Here is a 16,339-nt window from a genome sequence, read left to right as displayed (position 1 = left end):
GACACATGCTTACAATCCATATTGACGTCTGACCTGAACTTAATTAGTTACAGATTTTGACCATTGGATTATCAATCGCTACACATGTTTGCAAGAAGATAGACGTTTTGGAGGAACCTACGAGTTTATCGAGAATGTTCCTTCTCCCTTCTTTTTATGGCCAAGTGGTATTACATGGCCCGACATGCTGGGCTCTATAGCTGGCGGCTGGCGCCTCCCAGTCTAACCATCACCACCACTACCTGCTTGCCATGCAGTTCAAAGATGTATGTGAACAATCTACAGTACGTAAATCCATAGAGCACATTGTTATGAAAGGCGATGTCCAGGAGATCCTTATACCTATCTGTGTCACAACCTCGCGTCGTCCACCCTGTTGTACGGGGAACAAACCATGCAGAGACCCTTCCTGGTCGTGTCTGCTATCGCCTGAAGAAAGATCACCCTCCAGGCCTCCACGTGGACACAGCCACCGGCCACTGTGGACATATTTAAGACAGAAAACAAAAAGTGAGTCCAGTACTACACTTGCAATACTAAGGCCCTCTTTGTTTGGGCTTTTGCTTTTGCTTTTCCAGCTTTTTCACTTTGGCCAAAAAGTCATAAAAGCTCCTAGATAGGTGCTTTAGAGCTTTCATGGCTTTTGGAGCTAAATATTGTTATATCGATACATCAAAAGCCATAAAAGCTCCAAAAGTACCAATTTAGAAGCTTTTATGGCTTTTTGGCCAAAGTGGAAAAGCTGCAAAAGTAGAAGCAAAAGCCCAAACAAACATGGCCTAAGAGCTAGACACTGCAAAACAAGGAGAATTCAAAATACATAAAAAGAATGATGCACAACACTGCTATTTTGCATATACCAGTAAAAAAATGCATGCCCTTTGACCATATGCACCGCTTGAAAAATATGATATGTCACGACATAAGTAAAAAAGGCCGACGGTTCTTCCTTCATGATATTGTTTCTCTATTATTCAACCACCACATTTACACATTCATCCAGTCGTTCTACAACCAAGTAACGAAATGATATATTTTCAGAAAAGGAAGAACGAGAACATCACGATGAAAACAATTTAATCGATGATCTTACGTACCAATGTCTGTTTTGTAGGAGTAGGGCTCCTTGGTGTAGGAGATATATCGTGTTTCTTCCGCTGATATGTACCCAGTTGCTCTTAGTTGCTGAACATGCTGGATCTTTCCCCACTCGGATCCCGAAGAGTTGGCATCTTGTAAGGATATCAGTTTGAGCAAGCTTATGTAGCATTGTACAATCAACTTATCTAACTTTGAGTGCCGGAAGTAATCTGGGAGCACTTGAGCAGTCACATCCACCCATTCGATGCTCTTGAGTGATGGCAAATCTTCCAATACCTTTAGCCCTGGGCAGCTAACAATGTAAATGTGCTGCAAATTTGGATTGTTGTTGATTCTCTCTAGTGTTCGGTTGTCAACTATGCGAAGCTCAACGAGTGAAGGGAAGTTGTGTATGGAGAGCAGGTGCGAGAGGTTTCTTAGATCCAACTCCCGCAGTGCATTTGCATGATGTGCAAGTCCAGGAGGGAGATACTTGAGCTGACAATTGACAATTGTAAGCACCTCTAAAGTTGTCATAGCTGGGACTTGCTGCTCCCATTCCCACTCTGTCAGTCCCAACATCCCCTGAAACCCAAGTTTCCTCAGCTTGGGAAATGCAACAACAACACCACCACCAGAAAGCATCTTATCTAGGCCGATGCCCCGACCACCAATTGAGGGCATGTGAAGACCATGACCGATATATTGGATGAATGGAGCTTGGTCAACCCAAAAATAGTCAAGAGAGGGGAGTTGGCCTAAGCCGGAAGGCAGCTCATAGCAAGCGTAACTTGATAGCTCAAGCCGCTTTAAGAAGGTAAAGACTGACACCATTCTCATCCACTGGGGAAGTTTGTGTCCAAAGTATCCAATGATGGCAAGCTGTTCTATGCAGGTTGGAGGACAGAGATTACCCAAAACCTCCTCGACTCTCTCTTGCTCCCCATTGTTTTGCTCTTCCACCTCCCTATTCTGTGCTAGCCTAATAGTAAATCCCAGGTTCAAAATTCTTAGGTGGGCTTTACTACTAAGTTTTGCTCTAGCGGCCACAAAACCAGAAGATGCCTTCTCCAAACTTTCTATGGCAAGCATTGTGAGTCTCGACAAAGGCCCTAGTTCTTCCAGACTGGACCATACTTGATCTGTATTATCATCTGAATGAGTTGGAAACCCAGATATCATGACCAAATCTTCCAGCTTCCCAAATCCACGGGGAATTGATGCTATGTTGGTGCCAGCAAAGTTGATATACCTTAGCTTTCGCAGCTTCAAGATGCTATCTGGAACATGAGAAATTTTTACACAATCTGCAAGTTCGATGAACTGCATAAACATCAGATCACCTATTCCTTGTGGGATCTCAGATATGCTTGTACCTGCAAGTCCCAAGTACCTTAAATGTTTGAGGTTGCTTATCGAGTCAGGTAGCTCGACAACATTTACACCTTGTAGACTAAGTACTCGTAGGAGAGAAAGGTTGTTCCAAAAACCTTTTAAATCAACCCTGGGGCTTTCGAATAATATCAGTGTTTGTAGAGAGGCTTGTTTGTGAAAAGCAGCCCATTCAGTTACATTCTTTGATATGGACAGGTGCCGCAACTTGGAAGTACCTGAAGTAAAACTTGGATTAAGCCCCTCCTCAACAAACAAACCTTCATGTTTCACTACAGACTGACTAAATGAGCGGATAACATCATGCATGGTGCATGCTTTTTGATCATAAAAACGATAATCCGGGTCTAGAAGATTCCGTGAGACTAATTGTTTGTAGTACTCCGCTCCCAGATCTTCTGGCTGTTTCATACTTGTGATATGTATGAAACCTTCAGCAATCCACATATTGACTATATCCGCACTCTTGATCAATACACCCTTAGGAAAGAGTGAACAATATAAAAGACATTGCTTCAAAACATGTGGTAATTCCTCATAGCTCACATACACTGCTTGGTTGACATCATCGCTAATTGTAGTCATTGACCATGCAACATTACTACAAACATCAAGCCAATCACCTCTTGTTTTTCCCTTGCTTAGCAAAAGTCCTCCAACCACCTTAACTGCAAGTGGCAAACCATCACATCTTTCTATAATCTCCATCCCAATATCCTTTAATCCCTCAACAAGAGATTCGTCATTATCATTCAAAACAACCTGTTACAAAATTAGAACATTAGAGAGGCAAAGGCGATTGAGAGGCAGGGTTTTGTAGAATAAAAACTACAAATATTTATTTGATGCATTGCCGCATAGCTCCGCAGCTCTGGTGCTCATCATCCCTTGCTAACATTTTTTTGTCTACATAGAACGTATATATAGATTTTTTAAATAGAAGATGAATATTCTACCTACAACATTAATTATGACTATATAAGTTTGAGTTACAGGACAACAAACAAAACATATAATTGTAAACCAAAACGATATTGGTTCCGCAGTTATCAACACCATGCATTATCCATCTGTGGGATAATACTACCACAATAATTTTCACTGATCTGCCACCTATGTGCAGGCCACATCACAATCTATTTTCTGCCACATGAGCAAGCTACTACATTATCGTAGCACAAGAGAAAATCCAACAAAACTAGACATGAAAAATCTAAAAAAAAATACTAAGTATGGGTACTTTGGATCTTTTATGATATTTATTTCTTTTTTTCCAAAATTATTTTGATTTAGAAGCTTTACAAAAATTGAACGTATTTCAGTTTACATGAATGCTTAATATATCTTTTGAGGATATAGTTGATATGGCAAACACTTTGTCATTTGACTTGCATGTAGCTGCTATGTCGTTCAAAACTATAATGGTATTATCTCAAGGATGGAAGTGATTGGTATTAAGGGATGAACTCAACTTTTTCTGGATTTATAGTCGAGGGATGTAATCTAGTCTTTGGCAAGAGTTGAAGGTGGTGCATATATTGTTTCCAAAAAAGTCTCATCCTATATAGCTCGAACTTTTTTTTGCGAGAAAACTTCTGATCTATTCATCCTCAATCATGGTAGTACAACGAGCACAAAAATAAGAAAAATTACAAAGATCCATAGACCATCAAGTGAGCCAAAGGCGCGCCGCCATCATCACCCCTCCCTCGCCAGACCCGGGCAAAACTTGTTGTAATTGATGAACGGGAAGTTATCATCGTGCTAAGGCCCCATAGGACCAGCGCAGCAAAACAACAACCGCAACCGATGAAGAGTGGTGTAGATCGGAAGGATCCAACCTGAAGACACATAAACATAGACGTACAATGACCAGATCCGAGCAAATCCACCGAGGACAGATCCGCCGGAGACACACCCTCACACGCCCCCCGACGATGCTAGACACCCCACCAGGACCGGCGCTAGCGGGGAGAACCTTATTCCTTCTTTAGGGAGCCGTCGCCATCTCATCTTCCTGAGCAGGATACAAATCTTAACTAAACTCGAAGGGACATCTAAAAACTGAGCCCTCCCGCCGGCAAGGGTCGGGATCCACCACACCATCATGGCCCTAAGGCCATCGGAGATGAGGTGGACCGGCGGCGGTGCCGACGGGAGGCGGAGAAAACCGAAGCTTTTCTTAGGGGAGGTGGCAGCTGCGTGATCAAGACGTTGTTGTGAGGATTTGTTGACTAGCGAGAAACTGTTACCTCTTTAGCTAAGTTCAAAGAAGTTGGCCTGATAACTAATCATCAAAAAGACCCACAGGCATTTTGCTATTTCCTTGCAAAATTAAAGAAGTGCCTCAATATTTCCCAATGCAAGCATCATTACGGAGGCATGCATTTATTTTTAAATCCTAATGTCAGGAGCAGGCATCTTGTTACTGGGCAGAAAATTCAGCTATAGCGGTAACCGTGAATCTTGGTAACCAACGAGAAATCGCCATACAGAGCAAAAATTCCGAAAATTTGAATTTGGATGAATTTGATTGAATTTCAAAAGCATTTAAAAAAATCATACTAAAAAATTGTTCGGTAACCGCCCGATATTTTCTAGTTACCTCGGTAACCGGAAATCTGTATGCCCCATGAGTATTTTATTTCATCTGGGATCTAAAACCTTCGTCATGAGTAATTGTTGCGAACCATTGATGAATAAAAACGACTGGGCCATAAATCACCACTTGTAGCTGGTGAAGTTGTTGGCAATCCTCGGAAGCCATTGCCAGTCAGATTGAAGCATTACATGAACCTCTCCAATTGGAGTCCCCATAGATGTTTTTTGGCGAACAACACTATCCCCTGCTAAGTCTGTAGATGCTTTACACCATGACGCAAGCGTTTATTAAGAGGCCACCACACTGAAAATAGAAGATATTGAGCTCCACGATGACACCCCAAAGAGGGTAAGACCACAAAACACCATCACCGTTGGGTCCCACCGACTAGATATGAGTTTCATGTGAAGCCCTAGCATGGGGCAAGGAGCCCACAACGGCTCCTCGAAAAGGGTCATGACACTCATAGGCATCGCCTCCATCAGCACCTGATAGCAGAGCATTCACTTAGGAACTCACTGATGCCACGGCGACGTACCTAAGCCATTGTGCCTACCCAAGGGTGAGCCCCACATGACTAGATCTAGGCCTCCATATTCTAGGCTCCACAACTACCGGCGGTAGCAACCTAAAAGGTATATCACAACTCCCCAAGTATTATTAAGTAGAGAAAAGCAATTCTACCGTGCACGGAATATCCTGTGCACAAAATCCACTGTCCGTGGACGCTTTGAGATTCGTGCTATTTATTGGACTGTTTTTGGAATTTGTCTCATTTCAAAGCGTTACATTGTTTGTTTTTTTCATTCCAGAGTGTATCTTAATGTTTTATCGTGCATCAGTAAACCGATCCAGAACAAGTGCATTAAAACCGAATGAACATTTTGAAATGAGATAGATTTTGACAACAACCAGAAAAGTAGAATGAATCTCAAAGCAACTATGAATTATGGATCAACTATATTACTAAGTATCTATGCTGCGTAGGAGATAATTTAGATATGAATGGTCCATATGGGGGGGGGGGGGAAGGAAAAACTTGCAGAAATCGTGGTTGATATGCTCAATACAATGCAAAATGTGGCAAACAGAACCCGAAAAAAAGGAATTGTCACTGGTGTCCCGTGAGTTTTAATTTATTTTTCTTCAAACTACAAAACCACCATGGTACACATGGGCCACAAATTTACAAATCTAGTTGGTCTAGCTCCGAGATCTGTCCTTGCATTAGCACTTGTTTTCCTATCCATGTTGAAAATCAGTATTTTTTTTCTGAAACACTGGGGAAAACTGCCCACCTGCATTTTTAATTATAAAACGGCAAGGCAGCGAATTTGATAAGCATAGATAGAGTCCCAAGGGATCCTTAACTTAAAATATTGTTCTTCAAATATACTAACTCTAGCCACAAGTTAGACCTCATTTTAGTATGTTGGCTTCAGTTTGCAAGTAACTGTCCATTTCAGTGTTATAAACAAACATATTTGATGAAATAATGTTTATTATTTACTTCTTTGCAAGGACGATTTCGGTTACTTTGGTAATCTATATCGATATCTATACCTACTAATAAAGCAAGGTGTGTTTCGGCAATTTTCTCAACGTTCACCGCCGAAGAAATTTTTTTCTATCCGAGGTGGCACTAAATTTTATGCGTTTGTCTACTAGAAAAAAAAGGCCTTTCCAGCTGTGGCCCAGCGAAGCCAGCCCACTTATTTTTCTGCCCACCCAGCTGGAACAATTCTATTTTCCGCATAGGGCGATAAAATAGTCGGATCTTCGCACAGGACAACCAATAATGGGCTGGCCCAGTTTTTTTGTTTTCTATGTTTTACTTCTATTTTTATTCTCCTTCCCGTATCTCCTTTTTCCCTTTTAAAGTTTATTTTTCTTATAGAATTTATTTCATAAATTCAAAATTCTCAAATAACTTTCAGAATAAGAAAACAAATTTTGGAAAATGTTAATAATCCCAAAAATATTTTGTTATTTTGAAAAATATTCAGAACATGAAAAAAGCTTTCCATTTTTTAATTTTTATTATTACTTTGTAAAATTGTTCGAGATTGCTTAAAAAGAAATGTCATTTTTTAAAAATGCTCCAAATTCGAAAAATGTTTCATCGGTTCACCGCCGAAAAGAATTTTTTTCTATCCAAGGTGGTACTAAATTCTTATGCGTTTGTCTGCTAAAAAAAGGTTTTTCCAGAAATTAATACGTGGGCCACGTGCAGTGGCCGAGCAAAGCCACCCCACTTATTTTTCAGCTCATGCAGCTAGAAATATACTATTTTACGCATGCGCCGACAAATAGTCAGAGCTTTGACACGACAACCAATAATGGGCTGCCCATTTATTCATTTTCTGTGTTTTACTTCTACTTTTATTCTCGTTCCCGTATCTCTTTTCCCCGTCAAAGTTTATTTTTATTATATAATTTATTTCATAAATTCAAAATTCTCAAAAAATGTTCAGAGTTTCAATAAAATTAAATTTTGGAAAATGTTAAGAATCCCAAAATCTGGTTCTTATTTTGAAAAATATTCTGAACTTGAAAAAAGCTTCCAAATTTTACATTTGTTTATTATTTAATAAAATTGTTCGAGATTTCTAAAAAGAAAATGGCATTTTAAAAATGCTCCAAATTCGAAAAATATTTTTGGTTTAGTGATTTTTTCACAATTCAAAATAATTTTCGCGTATAAAAGATACACAATTTCGAAAAATGTTATGAATTTTCAAGACAAGTTCTGGTTTCAAAAAAAATGTTCACGAATTCTAATAATGTCCATGCTTTCATAAAAAAAGTTGGTGTTTTCAACAAATATTTGTGAATCTGAAAAGATGTTCCTGTTTAAAATTTTGTTCATATTTTTCTGAAAGTGTACATAATTTTCAAAAACCTGTTCAGGATTTAAAAAATGGTTCATGTTTCGTACAATATTCAGAAATTTCATACCTTAAAATATGCTTGATTGAAAGGAAAAGACGATTGAATAATTCATGGGCCTTCTCTGGCGTACGTTGACGTAACAAAACTCTTAAATGCCCTTGATCAATGAATGAAAAAATAGCGGATTGATTACTTCACACCCGGCGAAACCGAGAAGCTAAATGTTCCTTTTTCACGTGCACACAGGGTTTTGCTTGCACATAGAATTCTCACTAACTTTAAATGCATATTATTTTTTTCTTCCGTTGCAACGCACGGGCATATGTGCTAGTATATAGAATTGAAGACAAGGTTATATTATTACCAGCAAAAAAAGGGATGAGGTTATATTATTTCAATAGGGTAAAACATCTAAATGATCAATATATACCAATTCTTTATTGTTACTCCTTCCGTCCGGTTTTATTAGGTGTTATCTTATTTCGTGACAAAGTTAGACCATAAATTTAAGTAAGAAAATGTAAACGATATGTCACAAAAATTATACCTTGGGGAAACCTCTTTCAAATACAAATCCAGTTGTTTAATTATATAGATGGTTAAAGTTTGACACAAATACTAGGGGACCCAAAACCTGGCTTCAGGGAGTATTATGATATTGCTAAAATGATAGAGAAAACTGAAGGACACGGAGGTATTACTGTTTGTGTTGTTCACAGAAGCATTTGTTGTCTCCGTGTGTTTACTCTAAACTTTGTTTGCCTCTCCTAACTTGCAATATGCTTGAAAGGTTAAGGTTCTTGATGCTGACCTGTTTCTTAAGCAGGTTCCAAACGTCTTCTCCCACTAGCTTGTCAACTCGGTGGAGGTGATGTGCTTTCATCATATTAGCAACTTCTATATTTCTTGTGGTCATCAATACCCAGCTTCCCGAAGCACCATCATTGAGCGGGACTCTAAGTAGCTCATTCCACACCTTAGCGCTCCACACATCATCCATCACCAACAATAATTTCTTTTGCTTCACTGCTAGATTCAAAGCACTCTCCAGCTGGGCCTTGTTGTCAGGAAGGTCACTGTGGTTACCTCCAACAGCATATAAGACGGTTCTTAGGACTGTCATCTCGTTGACCTCTTTATTGTTATTCACACTCAGCCAAATCCTCTTATGGAAGTGATCCTTCACCACAGTGTCATTGAAAACCATCCTAGCAAGGGTAGTTTTGCCTATCCCACCAGCACCAGTGATAGCAACAACAGGAAACCTGTCACTGCTTGATCCAGCACGAATCTCTTCCTTGTTGACTAGAATATCAACAAGCTTTCTTGTATCTTCCTTGATCTTCTCTCCAACAATATCAGACCGGATGATGCCCGATCCAGTTGTGCGGTTGCTTTTGATAAAAGAACTGTCAACTCCATCAATAGAGTTGCTTGATGAAGAGTTCATTGCTTGGGAGATGAATGCATAGCGAGTGCTCCTCTTCTCAATGTCCAGCAACCGTTGGTTGAGCGCTTGGATTTTCTTCCCAATCTTGTGTGCAGCAACGGGGTTGTGGAAGCATAACAACATTGGGATGTTCCAGCATCCAGAAGGAGCTTTGGATGCATCTTCTCCCTCCAAGATCTGGCAGAGGTCAAGTATGTTGTCGGCGTCGTACATGACATCCTTGAGCTCCCCGACCCACTCCTCTGCACCCGAGTCAGGGTTGTGGATGCGCCTCCTTTCGGCGTCGGCCGTGATGCGGCTGAGATCACCGAGCGTAGCCTCGAGCTTGGTGATCTCGCCAGGTACACCCAGGAGCATCTCTAACTCAGTCTTTGCCATACCTGCTAGGATGATAGCCAGCTTGGCCGCGAAAGCATCCAGGACGGCCACCATGATGAAGAAATCAAGTAGCCAAAGCCCAAATGAGAGGAGAGCAAGGTTTCAGAAGGCAAGTGTATGCTATGCTTCCCCGATGTACTACGGCTTTGTAGAAAACAGAAAGTTGACCAGTGTGGTTTGAGTGCGAGCAAAGGAAGGTGCCGCTTGTCCGACGTGGATATAATTCATTTTTTCAGCAAAACTAGCACCAGCTGACAAGCGACACCAACTACTATGTAGTATTATTTATTTTCCCTCATACGTCATGGCCTGTACTACCACACATGATATTTGACTCGATCCAAAGGAGATGGGTTTGAATTGGTGGTGGTAGTAGGGGGGGGGGGGGGGGGGGTGACATCGACTTGATTAGACCACAAGAAGAAACTAGTAATGATAATTCCGAAGCTAGAGGTCTTTTTTATTTATACCACAATTCCTGAGATCATTGGCTCGAGAGAAATTGTTTCGTCGGGCGCGCACGGTAGGACATGTCTCTAATTATGCCGCTTTCTCGTTTGGGTTATTCTGCCTCTGTATGGAAGGCTTTTATGATTTGGTGGCTACCAAAATTGCTGAAGAGAATAGATGTTCCTCACTCATATATTGAAAGGTGCTGAAAAATATAGATATCGTAGACAGCTCCTGGGAGTGGGCCAAAAGCTCGGTTGGCTAGTATAAGGAACAGCAATAAAGATTGTTATCACTATCAGTGGCTTGGACATAAAGGCAGAGCACACTATCCCCTTACTTTGGTAGCGTGAGCTGCTAAGAGAGTGGTTGATCGATGAGAGAATAAGAAAATAAGCGGTCCTAATGCGCTAAAGTTAGAGAGATCCAAGAGGGAGATAACAACACACTATTTTCTTCCGGTGGCCAATGGAAAACACGGAAAGAAACAGATTTATCATCTTGATAAACAAGAAGATAGTATGATAGTTTGTGAGGCCCAACTCAGTACTAGCATCACAAATTTATAGAAGTTGTTTGGTTCTCCACTAACCAAGAATTTCTGGATGGGACGGGCATGTCACCAATAATACCCTCAACTATCCGCGTTTATATAACTTCATGTTAAAAGTACGCAATAAATGATGGCTATGTGTAGCAGTCGATACAACGGCTAGCTTTTTTTTCATTTACAAAAGAAAAAATGGATGATATTTGACTAATTGCCACCTGGGTATACGTATGTCAAGCCTAAAGTAGACTTTGCATACAAAAATCCTCATGACAATATTCATCTCTTAACTTCCATATCTGTATGGTTATTTAATCAAAACATATACTAGTTGCTACCCGTAAAAAAGAAGAAGATCAATACATATGACGACTATCTACTACCTAGCTACATTTTGGCACAATCAATCATGTCTAGCTGAGGAGTGTGGGATGCAGACATTTACCTACTGCTGGACAGCGTGCATGTTATATGAAGGTTTGTTTATCTTGACTAACCTACTAGTACCCATATAGAACTGCATATATTGAACAAAGTGATGACTCTTTGGGTTGTATTGATTCATGAACCACTACATCGCTGAGTCAGATTGGTGTGACCTCTACTATATATGTATAAACATGCACCTTATTCAAACTAGATGGAGTAAGTTCCATGCACGCTATGTCGACGATGATGCTCGAGACATGGAATAAGTCGCTCGGGACATGGAATAAGTTGCTTGCACGCTATGTTGGCGATGACGCTCGGGACATGGAATAAGTCGCGTGCACGCTATGTTGGCGATGACGCTCGGGACATGGAATAAGTCGCATGCACTGCATGAAGTCGCGTACAGGTCCATCTGGTAGGCAGCATCGTGATCAGCCTCATACATGCTTATGGCATTGACATAATTCATGTTGGTCATGCGACACAGCAAGACATAATCGAAACAGAGTAAAATACACAATATGTCCTAAAACTATTCGAGGAGTGTCAAGTTAGTCCTAATGCTATGAAAATGCACATTTGGGTTCTAAATTTTTTCTAAGTGTGTCACCCACTGTCCTATCCATGTTGCATCAGTTTTGACTTGCATGGGTGTCAGGTTGACTACATGACTTGCGAAAAAGGCTTACTAAATAAGTAGTTATTACATATCAACTGTTGCCACACTCCATTAGTTGTCTGTAGCTTAAACAACCAGTTTCCTAATAAGGAGACATTCTTCATGTCCAAATCATGAATTCCTCCTCGCAAAAGAATCATGAATTCCCAGACCCCTTCCTCTATAGGGCGGCACAAAATGTTCCATTTAACCAATCGGTATTTTTTCTTTTGATCGTCACTCTGACAATAAAATCTAGAGCGAAAATAATCATTTTTTAAGTACACCCCTTGGTATAGCAAAAAGGGACATCATATACAAGGAAGACTGCTAAGCACCGAGTTAACCACTGTAAGGCAACCTCCTGAAGAAAGATATTTTCCTTTCCAACTACATAGTCTTTTCTCGAACTGTTCTGATACCCCTTTCCATTCAGCATTTGTCAGTTTCCTATAATGAATAGGAATATACCTAAATACGTTAATGGAAGTTCACAGGCACAACCAAAAGTCTTGGTGTATTGATTCTCCATAGCTTGGGCTTCTACAAAACAGAATAACTCACGCATATGGAAATTAATCTTAAGACTTGATAGTTGCTCGAATGCAGAAAGTAGTATCTTCATGTTGCAAGCCTTCTCTTGGTCATGATCCATAAATAGAATTGTATCGTCTGCATACACTACTAGGGAAAAGCCTAGCAGTAGCGCTGGTTTTTGGCCTATCAGTAGCGCGGGTAAGCGCGCTACTGATACGGCGCTACAGCTAAAGCTTAGCAGTAGCGCTTTCCAAATCAATCGCTACTGCTAATTACTAGTAGCGCTTTCGAAAACAACCGCTACTACTATTATTCCGTATTCTATTTCTTTTGAATTTTAGGTCGTATTCATACACCTTTATACAAATTTTCATACAATAGCAACTTAGAGATTGTTTTTATATTATAATGAGTTATTAAATCACTAGGTGAAAGAACTTTGGATTAGTTTCAAGTGCATGGATCCAAAGTAATCAATGGTCACTTTGGATCCATCCATTTGAAATTAATCCGCGGTTCTTTCACCCAATGACATAATAACTTATCATCATCATCATCATCATCATATCATTAACAACTTATCATCATAATATATCATTGTCATATAACTCCTCATAATCATCATTTTCGTCCATGAGACATCATATAACAACTTGGTCACTAGTTATAATAACAACTCCTCATCATCATCATCATAATACTCATAATCACTACTCCTACTCAGCATCACCATCAAGTCTAAGACATTGTAGTCATATATAATCAACACTAACTAATTGTTCTTAATACTTAGGACCTACTCCTCTCTCCTAGCTAAAATACCATAAAACAGATAAACTGGTCCTTCACCATAATGGAGAATGGACATAAACCTATCTCCAACTTGTGGCTTGCGCACATTCATTTTGTCTCCAATTATTTGCGTGTGCGCATTCATCACTTTGCTCTATTCTTTGATTTTGAGCCTTCCATCATTTGAAGATATCAAGTATGCAGTATGGTAAGCCTTCGAAGGAGTTGGTCGTAAGCTAACCATATGCATATCACCTTCGGTAAATAGCATGTCAGGCACAACCTGCTTCGGGAGCCTCTGTTCAAGAACGTAATAGTAACATATATAGTTAGCAATGTAGTTTACTTAAGAATAATGTATGCAATGAAGTTACCATCATTGACAAAATCTTACCAAGTTTTTGGCAATGAAGTTACCATCAAGCAATTTATGGACTAGTGGCACGTATCTAGTATAATTTGGTCTGATAGAGTGACTGGTTTTGAAGGCCTCAACATCTTCTATGAATGAGACAAGATAACCTTTCTCCTCACAATTAAGCTTGGAGTCATAGCTGTAGTATGTGATGTCTACTACCTTCCGAGTATTTCTTTAAGATAAGAAATAAGCTGACAATTATAAATAAATAAGTTTAGTAGGGACGAACACCAAATATTTTAAAATTAACAACATAAATTACTGAACTTAACAAACTAGTTTGACAAACTCACATCTAGGCAAAACTGGAGGCATATCCACATCCACCCAGATGTCGATATTATCATCATCATCATAATCTTCGGGACGAGTATCAAATCTTATTCGCATTCCCTCCTCAAATCCATATGCCTTGCAGAGAGCTTCCCAATTAGAGCAACCGAAATGGGAGCGATCGACCGCATTGTACAACTTAACCAGAAACTCATAACCATGTTTAGTTCTTAAGTGAGCCCTCCTCGTCTCCACATTCTCAAAGTCATCTAAACCAAAACCAAGCTTCTCCAATACATATGGTCTAGCATGGCATGGGATGTACTAATCGAATTGAAAAAAAATCCATAAATTACACGTTGAACAAAAGAAGCACAAGTGATGATATTAATTACGATGAAATGTTTGTCGTTGCGTACCATACAAACATCAAAGGTCTCTTCCAGCTTCACGGTGAAAAACCTATCATTTTGCGGGTGAGGAAACCTGTCGCACACACCCCGGTCATCGTAGCAGTACCCGCACTCCGGGATCCCATCGTCATCAGACATCTCCTGTGTTCAAAATCCAAAGATTATAACTAAAATATCCGGCAAAACCCAAAATATCCGGCATGACCTTTGCTAAAAGAGGACATATCGAGCGCCTAAAATTTGCTGGAACAGAAATTAATCAACACTCCGGCAAAACATAGGCCACTTATTGATGGTCATTGCATTTCAATGGTTGAAAATATGAACAAAAACATTTGAAAATATCTTATATATAATCCTAACACTAAATAAACTAGTTTTATTAACTACTTACTAAATAAACTAGTTTTATTAACTACTTACTAAATAAACTAGTTCTATTAAGCACTTACTATAAATAAACTAGTTCTATTAAGCACTTACTAAATAAACTAGTTCTATTAAGCACTTAATATAAATAAACTAGTTATATTAATCACTTACTAAATAAACTATTTCTATTAAACACTTGCTAAAAATTGTACTACCCTAGTTCTACCCTAAATTTTCTTACTTCTATTTTATTCAAAACACCTAAAATAGTCAAAAAAATATTCTATTAAAAAACCTACAGTCTACGATGTCTACATTCTAAAATCTACATTTAAATTACCTACGATTTGCAAGAACAAAGACAAGGGAGGGAGGGAGGAGAGAGGAGGGGGAGGGGACGGCCGGAGGAGGAGGGGGAGGGGCCGGCCGGAGGAGGAGGAGGGAGGGGCGGTTGGAGGAGTTGGAGGAGGGGCGGTGGGAGGAGGGCTGCCGGCGGAGGAGGGAGGAGGGGGCGGCCGGAGGTGGAGGGAGGAGGGCGCGGTGGGAGGAGGAGGGAGGAGGGCGCGGTGGGAGGAGGAGGGACGTAAGGAGGGAGTACCTCGGTGGCGGACGGACGACGGCGGCGGAGGCGACTGACGACGGGTATCGGCGCGCGCGGGCGAGAGTGACTGGGAGGGAGAGTGAGTGAGAGAGAGAGGGTCGGCCGCGTGGGGGGATAAGGTAGGGTTAGTAGTACCGCGGGTCAGATAAAAGTGCTACAGTTAAGGAGAATAGCAGTAGCGCTGGTCGAGGATACGCGCTACTGCTAAGTTGGGCTAGCCTTGTGCGCCCAGTTCAGACATAGCAGTAGCGCTTTTTGCCAGTACGCGCTACTTCTAAAGTTATAGCAGTAGCGCGGTTTGTTTATCCAGCGCTACTACTAAGATGTTGTGTATAACGTTTTCCTTAGTAGTGATACTCAAGAATAGATAGGCCTTCATCAACTTGGTGTGGCACTACTCCACTAATCTGTCCATTTGCTTTGGCTCTATCAATTAGAGCGGCCAACATGTCAGCTATGATGTTGAGGAGCATAGGGGAAATGGGATTGCCCTGTCGAAGACCCTTCTTCGTTTGAAAATAAGATCCGACATCATCGTTTACCTTTATAGCAACACTTCCTCTTGAGACAAAAGACTCGATCCAAGATATCCACTTGGGTGAGAAACCTTTCATACGAAGGAAAAAAAAGGACATTTCACTTTATCATAGGCTTTCTCAAAGTCTATTTTAAAGATCACCCTATTCATTTTCTTCCTATGGGAGCAGCAGCGTAGCAGGCCGGGGAGTAAATATCGCCGCCCAGGTCGCCCCTGCGGAGAGAAACGACACGGGGGCTATGGTGGGTTTCAAACTACCAATTTAGTTTGGTATTTTCAGTAAGAAGAAGCAATGCAGGCACACACTTCCCGTAGCCGGCTCGAAGCGAGCTGTCGGGTTGGGTTTGCAGCTGGTCGTGTTCCACTAGCCAATTGTTGTCGTCAAGTTCCCTACTTATGGAATACTGGCTTTTTATTGGTATAAGTAACGAGTGGTGGAACTTAGAAAATATCTGAAAGAAACAATCAACAGAAGCACTTGAGTCTTGACATGTACAAAATAAAAAGGGAA

At 40.5% G+C, this 16,339-nt stretch overlaps 2 protein-coding genes across 2 annotated transcripts; both read right to left on the bottom strand.

The window, feature by feature from the left end:
• Positions 1 to 351: 351 nt before the first annotated feature.
• Positions 352 to 4,581, bottom strand: LOC123076678 (putative disease resistance protein RGA3). Its single transcript, XM_044498802.1, has 5 exons — positions 4,503 to 4,581; positions 3,800 to 3,888; positions 2,691 to 3,234; positions 1,098 to 2,456; positions 352 to 479 (listed from the first exon to the last, which is right to left on the bottom strand). The coding sequence occupies exons 1-5, from the start codon at positions 4,579 to 4,581 to the stop codon at positions 352 to 354; spliced, it is 2,199 nt and encodes a 732-aa protein (XP_044354737.1).
• Positions 4,582 to 7,829: 3,248 nt separating this feature from the next.
• Positions 7,830 to 9,848, bottom strand: LOC123076677 (disease resistance protein RGA2-like). Its single transcript, XM_044498801.1, has 2 exons — positions 8,778 to 9,848; positions 7,830 to 7,976 (listed from the first exon to the last, which is right to left on the bottom strand). Exons 1-2 carry the CDS (start codon positions 9,846 to 9,848, stop codon positions 7,830 to 7,832), a joined length of 1,218 nt encoding a protein of 405 aa, XP_044354736.1.
• Positions 9,849 to 16,339: the final 6,491 nt, after the last annotated feature.

Source organism: Triticum aestivum, chromosome 3D, assembly GCF_018294505.1.
Source record: "Triticum aestivum cultivar Chinese Spring chromosome 3D, IWGSC CS RefSeq v2.1, whole genome shotgun sequence".
Taxonomy (NCBI): Eukaryota; Viridiplantae; Streptophyta; class Magnoliopsida; order Poales; family Poaceae; genus Triticum; species Triticum aestivum.
The sequence above is the reverse complement of the archived record's forward strand: the minus strand, read 5'-3'. Positions and strand labels throughout refer to the sequence as shown.

Bases quoted from the DNA above. Each gene is read 5' to 3' on its own strand.
- LOC123076678 (XM_044498802.1), bottom strand. From the start codon at position 4,581: ATGATGGTGTGGTGGATCCCGACCCTTGCCGGCGGGAGGGCTCAGTTT. The intron at 3,235-3,799 runs GTAAACTGAAAT...ATTTTGTAACAG, and splicing joins AAGATATATTAAGCATTCAT to GTTGTTTTGAATGATAATGA. The intron at 2,457-2,690 runs GTACTTCCAAGT...TGGGACTTGCAG, and splicing joins TAATCCAAGTTTTACTTCAG to GTACAAGCATATCTGAGATC.
- LOC123076677 (XM_044498801.1), bottom strand. From the start codon at position 9,848: ATGGTGGCCGTCCTGGATGCTTTCGCGGCCAAGCTGGCTATCATCCTA. The intron at 7,977-8,777 runs GTCAGCATCAAG...AATCCTGAACAG, and splicing joins GGAACCTGCTTAAGAAACAG to GTTTTTGAAAATTATGTACA.